Source organism: Diospyros lotus, chromosome 5 (genome assembly GCF_014633365.1).
Source record: "Diospyros lotus cultivar Yz01 chromosome 5, ASM1463336v1, whole genome shotgun sequence".
Classification (NCBI taxonomy): Eukaryota; Viridiplantae; Streptophyta; class Magnoliopsida; order Ericales; family Ebenaceae; genus Diospyros; species Diospyros lotus.
Window position 1 is genome coordinate 29,966,243 of NC_068342.1, and position 22,622 is coordinate 29,988,864.

The 22,622-nt window shown below is 38.2% G+C and overlaps 1 protein-coding gene across 1 annotated transcript; it reads right to left on the reverse strand.

The window, feature by feature from the left end:
• Nucleotides 1-10,686: 10,686 nt before the first annotated feature.
• On the reverse strand, nucleotides 10,687-17,035 carry LOC127802789 (lysM domain-containing GPI-anchored protein 2). The gene is made up of 4 exons (XM_052338813.1): nucleotides 16,241-17,035; nucleotides 13,885-14,005; nucleotides 13,592-13,782; nucleotides 10,687-10,951 (listed from the first exon to the last, which is right to left on the reverse strand). The coding sequence occupies exons 1-4, from the start codon at nucleotides 16,890-16,892 to the stop codon at nucleotides 10,842-10,844; spliced, it is 1,074 nt and encodes a 357-aa protein (XP_052194773.1). The 5' UTR covers nucleotides 16,893-17,035; the 3' UTR covers nucleotides 10,687-10,841.
• Nucleotides 17,036-22,622: the final 5,587 nt, after the last annotated feature.

The following is a 22,622-nucleotide window of genomic DNA, read 5'->3' on the forward strand; positions in this document are numbered from 1 at the left end:
TTTATGAGGCTATGGTTGTGGCTTCCTCTGACTTGGTTTCAGGGTTTGGTTTTGGAGGTTATAAACATTTCCCCGACACAGTTGCACCCAAACATGGAGCTTTATCCGCGGCTTCAAAGTGCTGGTCGAGTTTCTCGATCGCAAACCTACCAAGGCGGTCTTCTTCCACTGCTATCATTGGAAAGGGGTCTACCAGGGTGGTTGAATTTCTCTCAAATATTTTAAGGATGGCTTCTTCAAGGTGGGTTCAAACGAGAAAGAGCTCAATTTTTTTCTTAGACAAGGGAGCCAAGGAGAAATACCCCTTTTTCTGGCAGCCGGGGTTGAATCCTCCTATGGAGGTAGAGTATGGGAGTCTCAATCCGAAAGGCCAAGCCCTAGTGGATTCCTTTATGTTCTCTCCCCAGCTCAAATCTACAAAGCTCATGGAGTTTAAGGGGGATCCTCGGGCTTTGTCCGAGGATATGGGTACGTTGCCACTGTATGTCTATGTTTTGCTTTTTGCTAATCGATGGCTCTTATCGGGACCATATGTTTCAGGGCAAAGGGTGCCGGGTTTAATAATGGAAGAGGTGGCAAGGCGCACGACAGAGAAAAGTACTGGGGTATCGTCTGAGGTGCTTATAAGTAAAGGGGAAGCTACTATTGCAATGCCGAAGGGTCCCAATCATACCCAACCAATTTTTGCAGTTGTCATGGGCACCTCCTCCCCGTCGGAGGCCAAGGAGGTGCCTTTCTAGGGGAAGAGACGTAGGGTAGCCGTCAAACCGGGGTCCTCTGATCAAGCTCCTGATGCATTGGGCTCTTTGAGCCAAATTGTCGATGCACCAAGCTCTTCGGGTCTTGGGCCGACTATCGACATTGTGGCCCTTCAGGTTCAAATCTGCTCACCGATGCCTCGAGCTCGTCGAGCTCAGAGCACCCCCTCAATTGATGTGTGCTCTGAGGTTGGGCTTGTGGGGTTGAGATGACGTTGAGGATAATCCCCCGAGTCTCTGGAGTCATTCCTTTCGGCCGGGGAAGTTTGTCCAGGACCAACTCCTTATGGAGGCCGACCAAAAGAGGCTTGCCTTCCTTGGGGAGGAGGGGTTGTATCGATGGGTTGAGATGTTGCAATGGGTTGAGATGTTGCAACCGCATGCTGTTAATGCCACTCATTTGTTATTCATGGAGTCGAAGCTAAGGAAAGTTAAGGCTAACGCTGACTTTGAAAGCCTTTACGGGCGAGCTACTTCGGTCGATGAGGAGACAAAGAGGCTAGCGTCTAAGTATGTGAGAGTGGCCAGTCAGAGGGGCGAGGCTCGACAAAAATTAGTCGAGCTAAGCAAGAGGGTTAAGGAGTTGCAGGCGGAACAAGATGCTTCTCGACTAGAAGTTACCCGCCTAGAGGCTTGTGCAATGAGGGAAGCCCTTCTGCAATATCTTAGGGGCTTCGACGCGGTGTTGGAGCAAGCTTTGTTATTCTACGTGGGGGCGAATTTTATTGGGTGTGACCTTTCCAAGGAGGTAGCGGGTGGTTGGCTTATGGATCTAGGCTCAGGGGATTCGGTCGTTAAAGGCGAAGCTTTGGAGAGGGTTTAGGGGGCGACCGATCAGTCAGAGGGAAGTGCCGAGCAGCCCGATGGGGTTCCTAATTCTACTCAGGCAGATCAGCCCGTCACCGGTCCCTAGGACGGCCTTTGCTTCTTTTGCTTTTTATTCTATGAAATGGTTAACATTGTAACCCTGACCCTATTATTTAAATAAAAAGATATTTCTAAATATGGCTCGGTTTGCACTTCTTTCTTTTCGCCTTGCTTCCCCTTGTCGTCGTCATAGGCCCGAGATCGAAGCACTGAGGTTGGTTTATACCCACAGGTTAGTAGGGTGTGAGATGACTGAGTCTTATCCTCGATTTTTCTTAGGATGCCCAAGTGCAACGGTCTGGGCGCCGTGTTTTGAGAACGTGCGCGGCACGGAGTCTGGGGCGCTATGGGTAAAACAAGGCTCGGCGGTGCAAGATGCTCCGCTTTCCCAGGGGATGCGTTCAGGCGATAAGGGGGCACTTTCTCAGGAGGTGCGTCAGCTCCCTAGGGCGGGGTAGTAACTGCTTGGGTACATGGCCCTATTTCAATGGTGGCCGTTCTACTGGCGAATGTGGGGCATTAATTTTGGGATAGGTGGCATTATCACAGGCAAGGTGGATGACGCTAGGTGTTCCTCATTACGCCTATAAAAAAGGGGTTTTTTCTTCCTTTCTTTCCTGTATCCATCATTTGGTGCCTGAGCGTCCTTTTTGCTAATATCTTGGGGTCTGGTGGTTGATAATGTCGGACCAAGCTAAGGTTTTACCGATTCACGATAATGTCTTCAACGACGACATTGGCGATTCAGGTGATGTACTGATGGTCGGAGTTAACTGTGATTCATGATTTTGGTTGTTTGCAATATGCGAGTGGCAATTTTGGGTGGTCGCGATACGAGGGTCAATTTACTCCTTAGCTTTGAGGGGTTCACCCTCGGTCGCCTTCACCTTTCTGCCTTCTCTAGGACTTCAGGTTCCCTGGGATCTGTTGTTGGAAATGTATACCCTAAAGACACGTTTTGTTTAATTTATGGTAATGATGTTTCTTTTAGTCAGTTTATGGCACATATATTATTTGCATTTAATTATTGGAAAAGTGTCCATGCTATTAAGTAAGTGATTCATGTGATGGATCGTTCTTCACAGTTAGGCATGAATCATGGGTACTTAATAAGCAAGAAAATATTACTCTTGATCTTTTGATAGAACTGGGCATTCTATCATGATAAGATCATTGTGCAATAGATCCTAATGGAGGATGGCTTGCCTTAGCCAGTAAACAGTCCGTTTACTCTAATTGTACAAGCGCATTTGGAATGCGTAGAGTGGACCTGTGATAGAAGCTAATGACAAAGTACTAATTATCATGGAGCTAGTCTATCACTGCTACTACGTGGACGAGTACTCTAATACTTGAGTATTAGTTGGTGGTCTAGTGAACCTAGAGCTATATTCTTAGATTCACTGTAGGTGGGGTCTATCAAAGATCAATAACCTTTTGAGTTGGGAGTATGGTTTCTAATTAGCTAAGATAGACTAATACAAGATAGTTTCTGTGATTCACCCCCTTGTGATTGTCCAAGAATAATCAAATAATCCAAGGCCCTGGGAACGTGACTTAAGAGTGTGTGCTTCTGGGTAGCTCCCAGTGATAAGCAAGTACATTCGAGTAGTCACGGATTATTGGACTAGTGATCTAAGGATGGTAGAAATCATTTAGAGAGGTGTTAGTACATTATTCCTTTCTAAATGATGGGTGTTACGCAGAGGGGTATTTTTGTCATTACACTAGTAAGTCAAAGACATGGCATATGCAAAATTATTCGTGGGATCAGTGTTACCATATGGTGATAGTTGGAACACTTAGAATGACAAAATATAGCTACTAGGTAGTAGGGATATTTTGGTCATTTTAATAGCCGTGAACAATTTGCCTTTTGGTCCCCGGGGTAGCTCAATATAACTCATGTATTATTTAATACATTTGGCTTGTTGGGTGAATTACATTGAGAGAGAATTATTTTATTCAGAATGGTCCATAATTAATTGGGCTAGAATAAAATAATAGTTCATTAGTTTTTAATTAATTAATTGGGCTAACCCAATTAGAAAATTAATTAAATGGACTTGGCCCACTAGGGTTTTAACCCTAGGGTTCTCCCTATATATATTCTCTCCTTAGTTGTTTTTCATCTAAGTTTTATTTTTACTCTTCTTCACCGAAAGAGAGGCCACGAGTTTGAGTCATACCTTGGAAGATCAAGAGATCGTTCAAGTTTTGATACGAAGGAGCCGAAGGATTGTAGGACAGCCGTCATCTCCACCACGAGAGGAAGCTCCCGCCCATCCTCCTCCTATCGCCTCATTCCGTCCGGTAATCCGAAGGAAAAGTAAGTTTCCTAAATTCTAATCAATACGAGGAAAGTTTTTATTTAAAAACGCTTCTGTTGCATGCTATGTATCCTTGACATGATCCTTCATCTGTGACCATCACGTTGGTGTTGTCGCATCTCTTGGGCCTCACTTTGGAGTTCTTGCTCATGCCTTTGCTTGCGTGGATCTATATTGTTAAGGTGTGACTTCCAAACATGTCGGCTCTAGCGTTGGCCACAATATCGATCTCCAGTGGCTTGTGCTGGGGAACTGCTAGGGGCTCTGTGGAGGGTGAGTGTTCAACAACCGAGTCAGCCTTGTTGTGCTAAGATTTGATTAGGGTAAAATATTGAGCTAGTTCGGTTGCATTTTTGCTGTAAGTGGATCACTAAAAACGTAATAAAGGATCTTGTATTCTTGATATGTTTTGTAATGGAATGGAGTAATGAAATGAAAATTTTCTAAGTATGAGTACCTCGTGCTTTTTCTTTACTCTTGTTTGCTTTAGTGCTTGATCATCTAACCATTGTAAGTGCCGAACGATTTAGGGTTGTTGCATCTGCCTATTTTACAGTGGGTTTTGGTGAGGCCGAAGAAGCTTCAAATTTGCTGGCATTTGAATAGACCCTTTGTTTATTTAAGTAATAAAAAGAAAAGTACTGAGGTGCCTAGGAGCTTCCCTTATTAGGACGAGACCGAGATGACTCGAGGTCCGCTGATACATGCTCGATAGAGGGCATAACTTGGGAAGGATTGAGATGACTCACGGAGAAATCTGCCTCGAGGTCTGCGAGGGATTGTTTGTTAGTGCTTGTTTGTTACAAAACTTTACTGGAGATAGGCCGAGATTACTCGAGGCCAAAGGCAATAGACCGAGGTAACTTGAGGTCCGTTGGAGCTTGTTTGTTACAAGGCTTTGTTGGAGATAGGCTAAGGTTACTCGAGGCCAAAGGCAGCAAACCGAGGTAACTCGAGGTCTACCGAGGCTTGTTTGTTACAAGGCTTTGTTGGAGATAGGACAAGGTTACTCGAAGCCAAAAGCAGCAGACTGAGATAACTCGAGATGGGCCGAGACTTGTTTGTTACAAAACTTTGTTGGAGATAGGCCGAGATTACTCGAGGCTAAAGGCAGCAGACCGAGGTAACTCGAGGTCCGCCGAGGCTTGTTTGTTACAAGGCTTTGTTGGAAATAAGCTGAGGTTACTCGACACCAAAGGTAGCAGACCGAGGTAACTCAAGATTCGTCGGGGCTTATTTGTTACAAAGCTTTGTTTGAGATAGGCCGAGATTACTCGAAGCCAAAGGCAGCAGACCGAAGTAACTCGAGGTCTGCTGGGGCTTGTTTGTAACAAAGTTTTGTTGGAGATAGGCCGAGGTTACTCGAGGCCAAAGGCAGCAGACCAAGATAACTTGAGGTCTGTCGAGACTTATTTGTTACAAAACTTTGTTGGAGATAGGCCGAGATTACTCGAGACCAAAGGTAATAGACCGAGGTAACTCGAGGTCCGCCGGGACTTGTTTGTTACAAAACTTTGTTGGAGATAGGCCAAGATTACTCAAGACCAAAGGCAATAGACCGAGGTAACTCGAGGTCTACCAAGGCTTATTTGTTACAAAACTTTGTCGGAGATAGGCCAAGATTACTCGAGACCAAAGGCAACAGACCGAGGTAACTCGAGGTCCGCCGAGACTTGTTTGTTACAAAACTTTGTTGGAGATAAGTCGAGATTACTTGAGGCTAAAGGTAACAAATCGAGGTAACTCGGGATCTATGATAAGAAAAGAAAAAACTTTGCGTCTGGACCCGTATAAGAATTTAACAAGTAATAGGAGGAAGTATATCTATCTGAATGATATAAAAAAATAGTCGCTTCGCTATAATATTTCCGCAGGCTGGCTGCATTCCATGACCTGGCCAAGGGTCTTCCTGAGAGCTCGGCCAAGTGGCAAGCTCCTTCGCCGAGGTTTTTAGTGACTTGGTAAGGGCCTTCCCAGTTGGCACCGAGTTTTCATTGTCAGGGTTGTTTTCTTGGGCCTTCAATCCTCCTTAGGACCAGGTCTCCTTCCTAAAATCATCTGGGATGAACTCCTTTGTTGTATTTTTGAGCCGCCTTTTGCTTGTTAGCCTGTTCATGAATTTGGGCCTAGTCTCGGATTTCCTAGATAAGGTCGAGGTCGATTTGTTGTTCTTCATTGTTGGTGTCTTCCCAAAAATACTATCGCTTGGGGTTGGGTTCTTCAACCTCAACTGGAATCATGACTTCTGACCTGTAAATGAGTCGAAAGAGTGTTTCCCCGGTTAAGGTCTGAGTTGTGGTGTAGTATTACCACAGCACCATGGGAAGTTCTTCTGGCCAGGCGCCTTTGGCGCCATCGAGTCGCTTTTTTAGGCCTACCAAGATGACTTTGTTAGCGGCTTCAACTTGGCCGTTGGTCTGGGGGTGCTTGACTGAGGTAAAGACTTAGTGGATATCGAGCTCTTGGCAGAAGTTCTGGAGCTTGACATTGGTGAATTGGGTGCCGTTGTCCAAGCTTAGTACCCTAAAGAGGCCGTATTAGCAAATGATATTCTTTCAAATGAATTTCTGGATTCTTTTGACCGTGATTGTAACTAGGGGCTCGGCCTCGATCCATTTCGTGAAGTAGTCGACTGCTACTACCATGAACTTAAGTTGTGTCACTGCGATCGGGAAGGGTCAAAGGATGTCTATCCCCCATTTGTAAAATAGCCAAGGGCTGCCGAGATTGTGGAGTTCCTTCGGAGGGGAATGATGTATGTTCGCGAACCTTTGGCACTTGTCGCAACGTCTTACATAAGTCAGGCAGTCGCTTCTCATTGTTGGCCAATAGTATCCAGCTCTTAGCACATTTACTGCTAAGGATCTTCTGTCGAGGTGGCTTCCGCATACCTCTTCGTGTATCTTAGTCACGATGTAGGTGGACTAATTGGGGTCGACACATTTGAGAAGTGGCGTAGAGTAGCCTCTTCGATACATTTGGTTCCCGAGTAGGGTAAAGTAGCAAGCCATCCTTTTAAGTCTCTTGGCTTCTTCGGTGTTGGCGGGAAGCATCCCCTCTTGTAGTAATCAGATGATAGGGCTTCCCCAGAATTCCAGCTCCAATTCCACTGTTTGTATGTCGGGAAGGTCGATAGTGGGTAAATCCAAGGCCTCTTGTATGACCGATTAGTTGTTCCCAAGTTTCTTAGTGCTGGCAAGTTTTGAGAGTAGATTTGCTCGCGTGTTTTGTTCCTTGGGGATATATTCGATTTGGAAATAGTTAAAGGATTCGGCCAGGGTTCTGACCTTGTGGAGGTATCGGCCAAGCTGTGGTTCTTTCGTTTAGAATTGGCCTTTGACTTGGTTGGTTACCAGTTGGGAGTCGCTCTTGGCGATTAACCAGGATGCTCCGATTTCCATTGCTAGGTTGAATCCAGCTATAAGAGCCTTATATTCTGCTTGGTTGTTAGTTGCCTTGAAGTTGAAGCGAAGTGACTGTTCGAGCGTCAGCCCACTAGGTCCTTCTAAGATGATCACAGTTCCGCTTCCTTTAATATTGGAGGCTCCATCGACGAACAATATTCAGGGGTTGGGTTTTGGGTTTAAATCAAAGGGAGGAAGCTCAACACAGAAATCGGAGAGTACCTGGGACTTGATGTGTTTGCGGGGCTGGTATTGCATGCCGAACTCGAAGAGCTCGACTGACCATGCGATCATTTTTCTTAAAAGCTCTGGCTTCTAAAGCACTTGTCGGATCGGTTGATCAGTCCAGACTGTGATTTAATGGCTTTGGAAATATGGCTTGAGTTTTCAAGCCGTTGTCACCAGTGCTAGTGCTAGCTTCTCGATCTTCTGGTAGTGCAACTCGGCTCCCTGAAAGGTTTTGCTGATGAAGTACACCAGCTGCTAAGTTTTGCCTCCCTCCCTGACCAATACTACGCTAAGGGCATTAGTGGTGATGAAAAGGTAAAGTGAAAGTTCTTCCCCGGGCTCTGACCATAAAAGAATAAGGGGTGCTGCTAAGAAGGTCTTTAGTTTTTGAAAGGCGGCTTTGCACTCTTTCGTCCACTGGAATTCGACTGACTTTTTTAGGCATTAGAAGAATGATTTTTCTCGATCCGTCGATTTTGGGAGTAAGCGGGATAAAGCTGTTATCCGGCCTGTTAGTTGCTGGACCTCATTTATGCTAGCGAGACTACGCATCGTGAGGGTGGTTTCGCATTTTCAGTTGGCTTCAATTCCCCAACTGGTTAACATGAATCCCAGAAACTTGCCGGCTTGCACCCCGAAGGCGCATTTGTCGGGGTTAAGCCTCATGTTGTGACACCGGAGCTACATGAAAATTTTGTTTAAGTCCGAGTAGTGGTTCTGCTTTTCTGAGGTTTTTACCACCATGTCATCTACATGGACTTCGATGTTTCGGCCAATTTATTTGGCGAACACTTTGTTCATCAGCTGTTAATATGTCACGTCCGCATTCTTCAATTCGAATGGCATGACCCGATAACAGAAATTGGTATTTTCTATGATGAATGTTGTTCTTTCTTTGTCTTCGGGTGCATCCGGATCTGATTATAACCAGAGCAAGAGTCCATAAAACTCAAGTAACTATACCTGGAGGCCGCATCTACAAGTTGGTCGATATTGGGTAGCGGGTATGAATCCTTTGGGCACACCCTATTTAGGTTGGTGAAGTCGACGCACATTCTCCATTTCCCTAAGGATTTTTTCACCATGACCACGTTGGCGAGCCACGTCGTGTATGGGACTTCTCTGATGAACCCGGCCTTCAAGAGTTTGGTTCTTTCTTCAGCGGCCGCTCACTGTCTTTCTTCTCTCAATCTTCTTTTTCTCTGGGCGACGGGTCTAGCCTCTAGATCCAGTGTCAGCCTGTGGCAGATGACGAGTGGATCTATCCCAAGCATGTTAGCGGGCGTCCAAACGAAAAGGTCGACGTTCTGCTGGAGCAAGCTAATGAGCTTTTCGTTCAATTCATTTGGTAATGTAGAGCCAATGTAGACGACATGTTCTGAGCGAGGACCCAGGCTTACAGGATGGAGCTCTTCTTTGGGCTGGAGATGTCCATCCGAGAGTTCGCTTCGTGGGTCTAATTCAGCCGTATGTACATGTTGATGTGGGCTCTGGCTATTAACGCCTGTTGCTTGGTTGCCGCCGCTGGAGGCTTCGTTTCTCTTCTTGTCCTTGATAAGCTCGAGGCTCCAAGTTTCGAGGCTATCATGGTAAGCACTGTCGGGCCTCCTTTTAGTCGACATAGACAACCCCGACCTTGGTATTTGATATCGGGAATTTCATGGCCAGATGAGGGGTGGATCTATTGCACCTAAGGTGTTAAGAAAGGGTCGGCCAAGGAGCGAGTTGTATGGTGTCTGGCAATCCACAACCAAGTACATATGGTGATGGTTTTGACTAGGGAAACATCTCGAATGAGGTCAACAAGTCGATGTAACCCCTAACACCTACATGTTCTCCCGAGAAACCAATCAAGTTCACGTGAAATGGTCCTAGCTCCCTTTTGGGGATACCGATCCTTCTTAAGGTCGGCAGGTATAACAGGTCGATCGAGCCACCTTGGTCTACCGGGACCTTCTTTACCAAAAAGCTCACGACGATAACTGAGACTACCACAAGATTGTCGAGGTTCAGATCGACGCCTTCGAAGTCTTTGTCTGTAAAGCGAATTGTAGGGCCTCAGTTTCTTCTTGGCATCATTTATTGACATTACCGTGCGGGAGTATTGTTCATGCGTCGAGCTCGGCACTCCATTCACAAAACCTCTGGAGATGGTGTCAATCACTCTGGCTATTTGATTAGCAGGGGGTGAGCTGACGCAGGTAGGGGTGTGGGTGGTTAGATAGTGGTAAGTGTCGCTCGGCCCTTGGGTAAGGGCGCTTCTGGTTCGCACTATGGTACAGCGATGGAGTTGGCTTGAAAGGCTCTAGTGAAATTATGGGATAGGTAAGTTTTACCGAACCCCACGATGGACACCAGATGTTCCTTCCTGACCAAAAGGAGCGATCGAAGGCAGGCTCGCCATGGTAAGGCGCGGGTTCCTGCGACGGGTCCGTCCGAGGGGCGACTAGCACCTGCAAGTACTCCGACGCTCAAGTAAGTGAGAAGGTAAGAAAATGGCAATATATCAGTAGGTCAAAGGGCAGAACATACCTTGGCTCTAAAAATAGCTGGCTGATATAGAGGGAGGAAATGTCCTCCTACATGCATGTATCGTGCGTCTACAGATGATGAGACTGAGTATCCGATACCGGTGGAGGTTCCCAGGTAGCAGCATGATGGTGATAGATTTATAACTTTAATTACAAAAAAATTCAAAGTTCAACAATCATGATGATAATAATGGCGATTGTTTTGTAACAATCTCCGGTCACAAATCAATTCAAAACTTTAGTTACATATTTGTAAATAATTGCTTTTAAAATACTGTTTAAACCCTTTTGATTTTACAACGGCAATAACTACAACTCAAATAAAATATTCTCTAAATGTAGAGCGACCTTACAATGACAATGACGCCCAAAGGGGATTGCTACACCTGATTACCTCACCTTGATCTTTCTCTTAATTTGAACTATTTTTGAGCGTGAACATTGAATCGTAGGAGAGAACAAACAGAACAGTCTAAGAGATAAAGGTGGATTTATAAGCATGGCTGGCGTGCATCAAACTCATATAACTAACAGTAGTGCAAATGCAACTGAGATCACCTCATCCATCTCCCAAGAACAATTTCAATCCCCGCACTTGTCTGCTAATTAATGACAAACAAATTTGCCCAACATTCTATCACATTGGAAAGAAAGAATCGTCCCACTTCTTATTGATGAAATTACGTACCACACTAATCTTATACAAACAAATATACAAAGGACTCACTGAACAAAATGCAGGCAAAGCAACATCATCAAGTGGATCCAAATGAGAATGAAGCTCCAACTCCAACAACTGAACTTGGTTGCATTATTATTATTATCATCAGAAGCTGTTCACAAGCAACAAAAACAGGTATATATCCAGTTAGAAAATGGAACCAACCATGAGATGAGAATCCAGCATTCATGTTGTGTGATTCCTTCACTAATATATATATCATCATTGCACCAAGCGGAATAAGGATCATCATTAATAGCAAACAACCATGAGACCGATCCACATTTTCTTTCCCTTTTGTTTTTTCTTTTCTTTTTTTGGGGGGGTATGTCATTTACATTACATTCCCACAGGTTACACGAAATTAGTACCCATAAATGCAGTCGAAGCCATCACAAGCACAAGCCAATAATAACAAATATGAGCCCCAAATTGTAACTAATTGAAAATAGGCAATGTCAAATACTACTAGTACTACTACTATCTTTTAAAGCAAAAGTAGAAAACAAAATGAAGTATAAATTTCCATTACTGCTACCTTGTTGAAGAAATTTAAATAATCATGATCCTTTGTACATTTAAACGTAGAATGCCGAGAAGGGGAATTCTCCTCAGCTATGGTGGTTGGCACACTTTTTAGGTTGATAACCATTATCCAAGTAGAATAATCATAGAAAAATACTAGAAAATAAAAAAGAGATCATATTTGTATGAGAAAGTGGGAAGAAGAGACAAGGAGCAGCATCTTTTGGAATGAGGTCATATTAGGATTATACAGTTTCTTGACATACTAAAGGAATGGCAATGGGGGCAATAGGTTCAGACCGAGGGCCCATTCCCCAGTTCGCACCCTCCATCCTTAACTTGTCCCCAACCCCATCCCTATCCCTCGTTGCTTGATTCTCCATCCCATCCCTGGATAGTTGGAACCCATTGGATATCCACACACAATTAATTTATATAAAAATAAATTCATAAAAATTATAATAAAAATACTACTGAATTTAAAATATTAATATCAATAAACAACTTTATAGACCAGTCCAACTGTCCAAAAATATTCAAATGCCTTTTAACAATAGGAAAATGATATTATCATAGAAATTCTGCATAATTTTTAGATTAGAAACCTCCTGTGATTGTCAAGCAAGACACATAAGTTTAGATCTGGGAAGGAAGAAATATTAAGATTAAAAAACAAAAGTAGAAGAAAATCAAGCCCAAATCTGCATATCGGGAATAAATTTCTCATTTTAAATCCATCAATCTATACAGAAGAAAATGTTTTTGAATATTTAAAAAATTACTAATATCAGTAAATCTACATTATTACTAATATCAGAAATAAATATTCTTATATGCCTCTTAACAATAGGAAAGCCAAAAATCATCAACATTAAGAGTGGTGACAAAAGAAGCTTTGGAGTGCGTTATTTAAGAAAAGAAAGTTTGACTATGTGTGAGGAGTGAGGACAAGGAATCGTGGCTTGACTGAGACAAGTAACAAGGGAGAGATGCAAGAGAGAGAGAGAGAGAGATGATGACGAAGAAGAAGAAAAGTGTTAGCCCCCAGTGTTAGCCCCCAGCATTGCCAGCATGAGATAACTGTTTTAAGAGAAGAGAAGAGAGAAGCAGAATAAAGGAGAGGGCATTATATCATGCAAGGGTTTCCCACCAAGTTTTACTTAGTTTTCCACTCTTCTCATAGGTAGGCCTATTGATCTTTTTCTCACATTTCAAACAATTTTAATCTCATGAGATGGAAGAAAGAAGAAAGAAAAAGATGTGAGAGAGAAGAAATGGAAAGAGGAGAAAATGGCCATTTAATAGAAATGTTATTATACATAAAAATAATTAACTTAAAATCCTTTGAGGCCATCCAATGAGTTGGGAACCCTATCCAAACACACACACACCCTACCTGTCCCCACCTGAGAAAAAAATTTAGTACACATATACCCACCACGTTGGAAAAAAATTTCTTCCAAACCCATCCCCAGTAAATTGCAATGGTAGGTGTTGAGAAAAAACAAAAAAGACAGTTTAGGGATTGAAGAGCTACACATGCTACGCACTAACTAATTAAGATGGTGAAAAGCAAACTTATGGAGCATACTTGTGTTGTTACTGACCAATGGTCAAGACTCAAGAAAAACTTAGTGGGACACTTGGGATATAAGGATCTTACAAAAGATAATGCCAAAAATAGAAATGACTAGAGAGGTAAAATTCATGTAGCCGATCTCAAATAGTGGGATAAAGACTTGATATGTTATTATATATGTACATAAATCACTCCGTATCATTGGTTGAATGGATGTACATTTTTCCTACAAAAACCTCGGGGGAAAAAATCCTAAAATGAGGATAGTTGTTTCAAGAGTTATTTCATATAAATGCACTTTTTTGTTTTCATTTTTTATTGTTCAAGACAAGAAAGAGTAATAGAAATTTGATCCTTACATGGAATCACCAGCAAAGGCAAGAATTCAAAGGCAATGACAAACTTATGAAGTGATATGAAAGAATACCACAGGGACAATAGTGTCTTTACTGTGGCCCACTTTCTTCACAACAAGTACATATCCTTCTCTTCCAACTCCATTACATCAGGTATATGATCCTATTTTGTTATTTGACTACATCTAAGGCCATGCTATCCCTCCATTCAAGGTGCCATCTAGTTTTGGGCTAATTCTTCTACTAGAAAGAAAATTATAATAGAGCAGGACAGAGAGTAAAATACACTAACCTGGGCAAGTGGACTCTGGGGCAAGCACAGTGAGAATTGTCTGGTTTGTGTAACCAGCATAGGCACAGGTTGTGCGGCTACAACTTGAAGATGTAGTGTTCCCAAGGGACAAGTTTTCTGAACCTTCGCATTGCATTGAAGGACATACACGCCAAAGGGATGAATTCACTTGGGACGGTTCACATTGTAATCTGATCATATGGTCAAGGGATACATTGAGTTAATATCATTGTCTGAATAACTGAGAGAAGTGGAGGCAAAGGAAAACAGAGGTGGTGAATGAATACACTTACGTCCAGTTGTTTGCTGCTTCGCACTTGCACCTTACACAATTGGCCGCAGTGAAGGAGTAAGTTCCATTAGCAACAAGTAAAGGGTAGTCCAATGAGCTATTGCTCACCATTGATGTACAAGCTGTTAAGGGCAATAAATGTAGGTCATCCAAATTGCAGATAATAAATAATTGTATGGAGAAGAATGAAAAGAGCACCAAATATAGACAGTGTTGATTGTAAGATGTAAAAGGCAGGCCTCATTTTTTACTCACCTTGGAAATTGTAACTAGCACCAGCAAATCCATGTATTGCAAACAAAAAGTTGCCTATTCTTAAAACTCGGTTCCCACAATTTGGCAATTACAGCTACTATCAAACAAATGGATTGGATACATATTGTTTTACTTGTGGTCCAACCAAGCAAAAGGTTTTTTGCTAATTTAATTTTTGACATTCAACCAAAGTATGTTGCCACAAATAGGATCAAGGTGTTGTTCTATGTTTGGTTACATAGAAGTGATTAATAGTGCAGTGCACATCACCCACAGCAAGTTATCCAAGAGAGTGTAGTATAGCAGATGAGCTTCCCTGCAAAATTCTAACACTGTTAAAAGGTTTTTCGGATCTCCAAACAAACTCCCTCCTTTTGCAAGGAAGAGAAATAAGCACACTTCACATACTCAATTCTTTTGGGAAATTAATGTAAAAATGTTCAAATAGACTACCTATTTTTTTCATCCTCATTTTCCAAACCAGTCTGGAAGAAGAAAAAAGAACTATGCTTGGCCCAGGTTGTTTCAATGTAAAACGTTTTACACAAAATATATATATATATAAATATATATATTTTGTATCTTATTTTTCAGTGTTTGGTTTGCATGAGAAAATATTTTCCAAAAATAATCTATATGTATACATACATATGTGTGTGTTTGTAAATGTATATTTATGAATTATATTTATATATGTATATGTACATGTATATATTTGTGTGTATGCATATATTTATATATAGATATACATGTATACATATATGTAAATGTGTTTTGATGCAAAGAATGGAAATTATTAATGTTGGTGTGAATAGGAAAATGACATACAACTTTGAACTTGTAAGTTATTTTCCACATTTTTGTCATCCAAACACCAGAAAATGGGTAAAACATTTTTCAGAAAAACGTTCAAATTCAGGAAAAGCGGAGTCTATTTTATTTCCTTTTGCATCAAGATCCAAACACGGCAAAAGAGTGTTCAATTATGAATTGAATTTTTCCATTCAAACAAAGCAGCAGTGAGTGGGATCTGGCCTCCTCCTCATCATCATATCCAACTTCGATAATTAAATAACCACTTTATCCACTAGCCAACTTAGTGTCACACTTTCCAATCATTTTATTGAACCAAAAACATAAGGAACAGAAACCCAAAAGTAGTCCATCACCAACCTTGCAAGGGCAACCTGGGAAAAGCACAACAAAGAAGAGCAAGAGATGCCATGGCCACAGGCTTAGAGCGTGTGCATATCATCCAGGCAAAAGATGCGACTTTAATAAACAGTAGAAAAAACTGAGCATAAAAAATAACGTAGAATAAGATGGGCTTTAAAAAGAGTTAAGAGAAGGTGCCTCCTTGATAACGGTTAAAAAGTCAAATGATTGTAAGATTGTTAAAGAAGATGATCCTAATAACCTCAAAATAATAATATGCATCCTAAAAGGATGCTTCCACTCTTATGCCCCTAGAATTATATTAAACTGAAACATATATCTTTTCTCTATTGCTAGTATTGCTATAATAGGAAAAGATAAAAAACAGTAAAAAAAAAAATCTCATTTTATGATTTTAATTGTTGAATTCTGGGAAAAAAATTCAAAAAGCGTATCTTTCTGAGGGGGGAAGGATTTGATCTCCAAATAGCTGTTAATCGCCTTTAGCCTTTACTTAAAATATTAAAAAAAACAGTTAAAAAGAAAAACCGGTCGCCACCAGCCATACAGATCCTAAAACACGTAGACTTGAGATATAGGGATCGCCAACCTCGGGTACTACTTTTCACTACCCTAAATAAAAAAAAAAGGTCAGGTCCAGACTGGGTAGGGATCATTTAATCAAAAAAGCCAAAATTTACGAGCCCAGCTTCAGCTTAATCAAACGCAGGACCCCAGCTGTTCTTGTACGTCTTCTAGCTTCACACCTCCATTTCTTTCCTCTTTTTTTTTTTATAAGTAAAGTTCTACCATTCCGGAGCAATCAAAACTCAAGAAACTCGAGTAACTCGAGGTCTGAACTCAACCGTTACCACCGCCATTTTTATTGATGTTAAACACGCGCAGAGAAAATAAAAGGCAAGAATAAAAGAAAGAAAGGGGGTAACCTTTAAGGGGAATATCAATGGCGACATTGGCCATAAGATCTTTGGGATCGGAGAGGCCATTGAGGCGGAGGATGGCTTCCGGTGAGGCGCCGAACTCCTGCGCAAGCCCGTCGACGGTGCTTCCGGGCTCCACCATGTGTCCGTAGTGGACGAATCTCTCTCCACCCCCCAATTCATCGCAGCTACAGGGGAGCGGGATCTTCAGCGGCTGCCCAGCCAAAATCACGCTAGCGTCCTTTATGTGATTGAACTCCTGGATCTGCTGATACGTCACCAGCCCCGAGAACACGTCCCTGGCGATGTGGTCGAGGCCGTCGCCGGACACCACCTTGTAGACCGGCGGGTTCTTGGGCCGGCCAGTGCCGTTGCCGCAGATGCAGGGGAAGGGGATTCTGATGGTCTGGTTGGCGGCGACGGTCTGGTTGGACGGGGTGGAGAGCGACAGGCCGTTGGCGCCGAGCAGGGAGCGGAGGTTCTTGATGGCGAAGAGGGTTTTGATGTGGGAGAGGGTGGTGGCGTTTGGGGACACGTAGCCGACCAGGCCATTGCAGCTTGCTCCCGTGCTGTTGCACGTGAAGGCGTCCGCCATTACAGCTGCATAGACAAGGAATAGGGCGGGCAGCGCCGCAGCCGGAGAAATCCCCATGGCCATGAAATGGAGAAGAAGGAAGAGAGAAAAGTGGCGGAAAGGGTAGCAGAACTGTCCGTAGGCGTAGGCAGAGAGAAGAGAGTAGAGTTTAGAGGGTAAGAGAGACAGGCTGTCTTATCGGCTTGCCACTTGGAGCTCGACTTAGGCAGAGATTCACAGCGAAGGTTTTACTTTTTGGAGTTTTTTTTATCAAAATTTTTTTTTATTTTTCATAAATCTTATTTTATCCTTCTATCACTCCGTCACATCGTCTTTCTCATAGTCACTCCATCTCTCTTTCTCTCTTACTATATCAATTTTTTTCTCTCTCACACCTATCTCTCCATTTCTCTCTCCTAATCAACACAAACAAATATATATATATATATACAAACACACACAGATAATTTATTATAATAAAATAAAATTAAAAAATATAAATAAATATCTGTATTTTAAATCATTATAAATTAACTAATTTTAAATTTTAAATTATCATGAGTTAAATTTTTGATACTCAAAAATATTTAAAATTAATTAATTTATCTTATTAAATTACTTAAAGATACATATACTTAAAATTAGTTATTCAACCAACTAATTTAATAAAATATATATTTTTAAAAAATAGTTGAATTTATTTAAAGATATATGTATCTTTTTAAAAATAATTTATTAAATAAATTCAAGTAATTTATTTTTTTAAAAAATAACTAATTTAATTTATTTAAAGATGGAGGTATCTTTTTAAAAGAATTAACTAATTTATTTATTAAATAAATTCAACTAATAAGATAAATGTATCTTTTTAAAAAGAATTTATTTATTTATATTTTTTTATTTTTTTATAATAAAAAAATTAATTAAAAAAAACAAAAATAAAAACTTCCCCAAAAACCAGCTTTTGGAAAACATTGGGTTCCCGAAAGCTGGCTTTCGGGGAACCTTTTAATAGTCAAAAAAATTAGTTATTTTATTTTATTAAATTATTTAAAAATACATATACTTAAAATTAGTTATTTAATCAACTAATTTAATAAGATATATATTTTTTAAAAATAGTTGAATTTATTTAAAGATATATGTATCTTTTTAAAAATAATTTATTAAATAAATTCAAGTAATTTATTTTTTAAAAAATTAACTAATTTAATTTTTTAAAAGATGGATGTATCTTTTTAAAAGAATTAACTAATTTATTTATTAAATAAATTCAACTAATAAGATATATGTATCTTTTTAAAAAGAATTTATTTATTTATATTTTTTTATTTTTTATAATAAAAAAATTAATTAAAAAAACAAAACAAAAAAAAAACAAAAACTTCCCCAAAAGCCAGCTTTCGGGAAACATTGGGTTCCCCGAAAGCTGGCTTTTGGGGGAACCTTTTCATAGTCAAAAAATATTTAAAAAATTTAGTTATTTTATTTTATTAAATTATTTAAAAATACATATACTTAAAATTAGTTATTCAATCAACTAATTTAATGAGATATATATCTTTAAAAATTAATTGAATTTATTTAAATATATATGTATCTTTTTAAAAATAATTTATTAAATAAATTTAACTAATTTATTTTTTAAAAAAAATTAACTAATTGAATTTATTTAAAGATGGATGTATCTTTTTAAAAGAATTAACTAATTTATTTATTAAATAAATTCAACTAATAAGATATATGTATCTTTTTAAAAAGAATTTATTTAGTTGTATTTTTTATTTTATTTTATTATAATAAAAAAAGTAATTAAAATAAAAAAAAAAAAACTTCCCTAAAAACTGGCTTTCGGGGAATCCAGCGTTCCCTACCCCCTGCTTTCGGGGAACCCAGCATTCCCCGAAAGCTGGGGGTCGGGGAACGTTGGGTCCCCCGAAACCTAGCTTTCGGGGCACGCAGCGTTCCCCGAAAGCTAGCTTTTGGGGGACCCAACGTTCCCAGACCCCCAGCTTTCGGGGAATGCTGGGTTCCCCGAAAGCCAGCTTTCGAGGAAGTTTTTTTTTTTAATTATTTTTTTTATTATAATAAAATAAAATAAAAAATACAACTAAATAAATTCTTTTTAAAAAGATACATATATCTTATTAGTTGAATTTATTTAATAAATAAATTAGTTAATTCTTTTAAAAAGATACATCCATCTTTAAATAAATTCAATTAGTTAATTTTTTAAAAAAATAAATTAGTTGAATTTATTTAATAAATTATTTTTAAAAAGATACATATATCTTTAAATAAATTCAATTAATTTTTAAGGATATATATCTCATTAAATTAGTTGATTGAATAACTAATTTTAAGTATATGTATTTTTAAAAAATATAATAAAATAAAATAACTAATTTTTTTAAATATTTTTTTATTATGAAAAGGTTCCCCCGAAAGCCAGCTTTCGGGGAACCCAATGTTTCTCGAAAGCTGGCTTTTGGGGAAGTTTTTGTTTTTTTTTTGTTTTGTTTTGTTTTGTTTTTTTAATTAATTTTTTTATTATAAAAAAATAAAAAATAAATAAATAAATAAATTCTTTTTAAAAAGATACATATATCTTATTAGTTGAATTTATTTAATAAATAAATTAGTTAATTCTTTTAAAAAGATACATCCATCTTTAAATAAATTAAATTAGTTAATTTTTTAAAAAAATAAATTAGTTGAATTTATTTAATAAATTATTTTTAAAAAGATACATATTTTTTAAAAATATATATTTTATTAAATTAGTTGATTGAATAACTAATTTTAAGTATATGTATCTTTAAGTAATTTAATAAGATAAATTAATTAATTTTAAATATTTTTTAGTATTAAAAATTTAACTCACGATAATTTAAAATTTAAAATTAGTTAAAAAAATTATAATTAGTTAATTTATAATTATTTAAAATACAGATATTTATTTATATTTTTTAATTTTATTTTATTATAATAAATTATCTGTGTGTGTGTTTGTATATATATATATATATATATATTTGTGTGTGTGCTAATTGGGAGAGAGAAATAGAGAGATGGGTGTGAGAGAGAAAAAAATTGATATAATGAGAGAGAAAGAGAGATGGAGTGAATATAAGGAAGATGACATGGTGAGGTGATAGAAGGGTAAAATAGGATTTATGAAAAATGAAGAAAAATTTTGGTGGGAAAAGGCTGTAAAGAATAAAACCTTCGCTGTGAATAGAATTTCCCCCCTTCAATTCTCAAGTCTCAAGTCTGAGCAAGGAGGAGGCTTTCTAGAACTTTGAAAGTTTTGGAAGTCATTTGAAAATTTTAAGCTTTTCGGGAGAATGTTTTTTATTTTTTATTTTTGTGAAAAATAAAAAAAATAAATAACGCACTTTTTTTTTTGGGTTAAATATGTAACTAATTTTAAATTCCAAAAAATGAGAGATTGTGGTCATTGAACAAAAATTGAAAATAAATCAACATTAATTTATCTTCATATTTTTATTATTTTTTTATTTTTCAAAATTATGTATTGCATTTGTATTAAATAAATAATAACCTTGAAATTAAAAGATATTATAAAATTTGATAATTAAAACGTAACAATGTTGTGGGATGTCCTAGGAAAACCAAAGTTCATAGAAATTAATCTAAATAATGATATATTTGTATAGCAATGGCACCACAATCTAGGAGAGAGTGAATTGAGTCACTTAAAATTTTGACTGAATTTAAAATTATTTTTACTAAAAAATAAAATTTTAATGCAAATGAGAGTAAATGAGGATTGTTTCGCACAAAAGATAAAATCAAGAACAAAAATAATAGAGAATACAATGATTTATAATGATTCAGTTAAATTAAATATAATTCACTCTCTTCACTCTTTACTAGGAATTTTGAAACAATTCATTATATCCTCCTATTTGTTCTCAGGTAGACCCTTTAATCTCCAAAATCTAGCAATCTTGTTAGGAAATATAAGAGATATACAAAAACTAGATTCTAAGAAATAAATGTTGGTCCCTTGGGATATGATCACTTCAGAGAGGGTGAATTGAATGATTAATTTTTTTTTCAATTTTATTAAATATTCTTGATTAATGATTTTATTAAAAAATATATATTTGATAAATATAATAAATTATATTTGAGATTAATAATAAATGTAAACCACAAGATATAACAAAAATAAATACAATGAGACACAACATAATTTATAGTGATTCAATGTCTTCACATACACCTAATCTACTCTCCCAAGGTCTAACTACTCTTGGGATTCCACTAAAATAATTTCACCAAGGTTTTCATATTAGCTCATCTTGGAAACTAAATGCACATCTAGATTACAATGGGTTCTAAACAATCACTATATCAAGGTTTTCCCTCTAACTTATCTTGGAAACTAAATTCACTTAGATTTTGACAGATCTAGGAAACCTATACAATTCTCAATAATAATTTAAATATTTACAAATAATTTGTCCACATTTGGACACAAATAAATAATTAAGAACAAATTATAAAAGACAATAATATTTAAATAAATAAATAAATTTGTAATATCAAATGGAGAAGTTCAGATTTGTCAGAGAAAACTTGAAGAACTTTTCTCTTCTTACCTTGTGGCTCTTTAGTGGATATGCAATAATGTTTCAAAAGTTTCGAATTGTTAGAAACTGGGCAACCGTGAAGATTTGATTCTGCCTTGATTGATCCATAGAGTCGCAAACACGAACTCCTCTAAGTCAGGTCCACACGATCGGCCATTTCCATAAACGTCTTGAGTAATACTAGTAACCCTAGGCCTCTTTGAGAGATCTGAAATTTTTCTTATATTTCCACCTTCTTAAGTGGCCTATTTATAGAGTAAAAACCCTAATTATACCTTTGAAAAAAAAAAAAAAAAACCTAAACGATTTAGGTCCGGCCCATAATCATATTGGGCCGAATCTCTCTTTTAAATTGTGGAACGGGCTCAACCTAAGTGTGTGACCCCTTAGATCCACCATTGGGCTAGATGTAGGCCAACTCTATTAGGGGTATATGAAGACCCAACTCATTAGATTAATTAAACTCTTTAATTAAACTTATAGCCTTCTTAATTAGCACATCTTATGGGCTTCTTAATTAAACTCTTTAATTAATAGTTTTAGAATTTATCAAATTAATTCTAAAACCCTACATATCATGGTTAACGTCTAGCAACATGCCATGAATACCTAGCCAACGATGAAAAACACGGACCTTTTCAATTGCAAATACCGTGCAGTAAAATTCTTTCATCAATCTATGTCCTGATTGAATTTAGGGTATGGTTTTAGACGAAACCCTAATCATTCAATAACTATGTATCCATTCCAGATTTATGACTTAATAGGTGAAATCAAAACACCTTTTGATTTTCACCTCACCTTGGCCAAGGATTTCCTCAGTCATGAAATCATCGGAATACATAGGACATCTTCTTATCTTATCGATAAGTGATGAATCCTATTTCGACATTCATAAAATTTCATATGTGATAAGGTTATGCTTAGTGATAATTTGTTAATGACTCCATTGGAATCCAAAAAGAACTAAAGCGTAACCAGTCAAATATAAGACTACCATGATGTCTCAAGTCTAAAGATCAATCTGCACTATTGCAACACAGAAATTCCAATTCGACATTAAAATAATCATTAGAAATTCTGTAGTGGGTCAGTTCAGTGTACTTATTCTTATAATAAGCACCCACCTATACGCACTAGTGTCCCCACACCAATGTCCATGAAACGAGACATTCTCCCAATTGAGCATGCA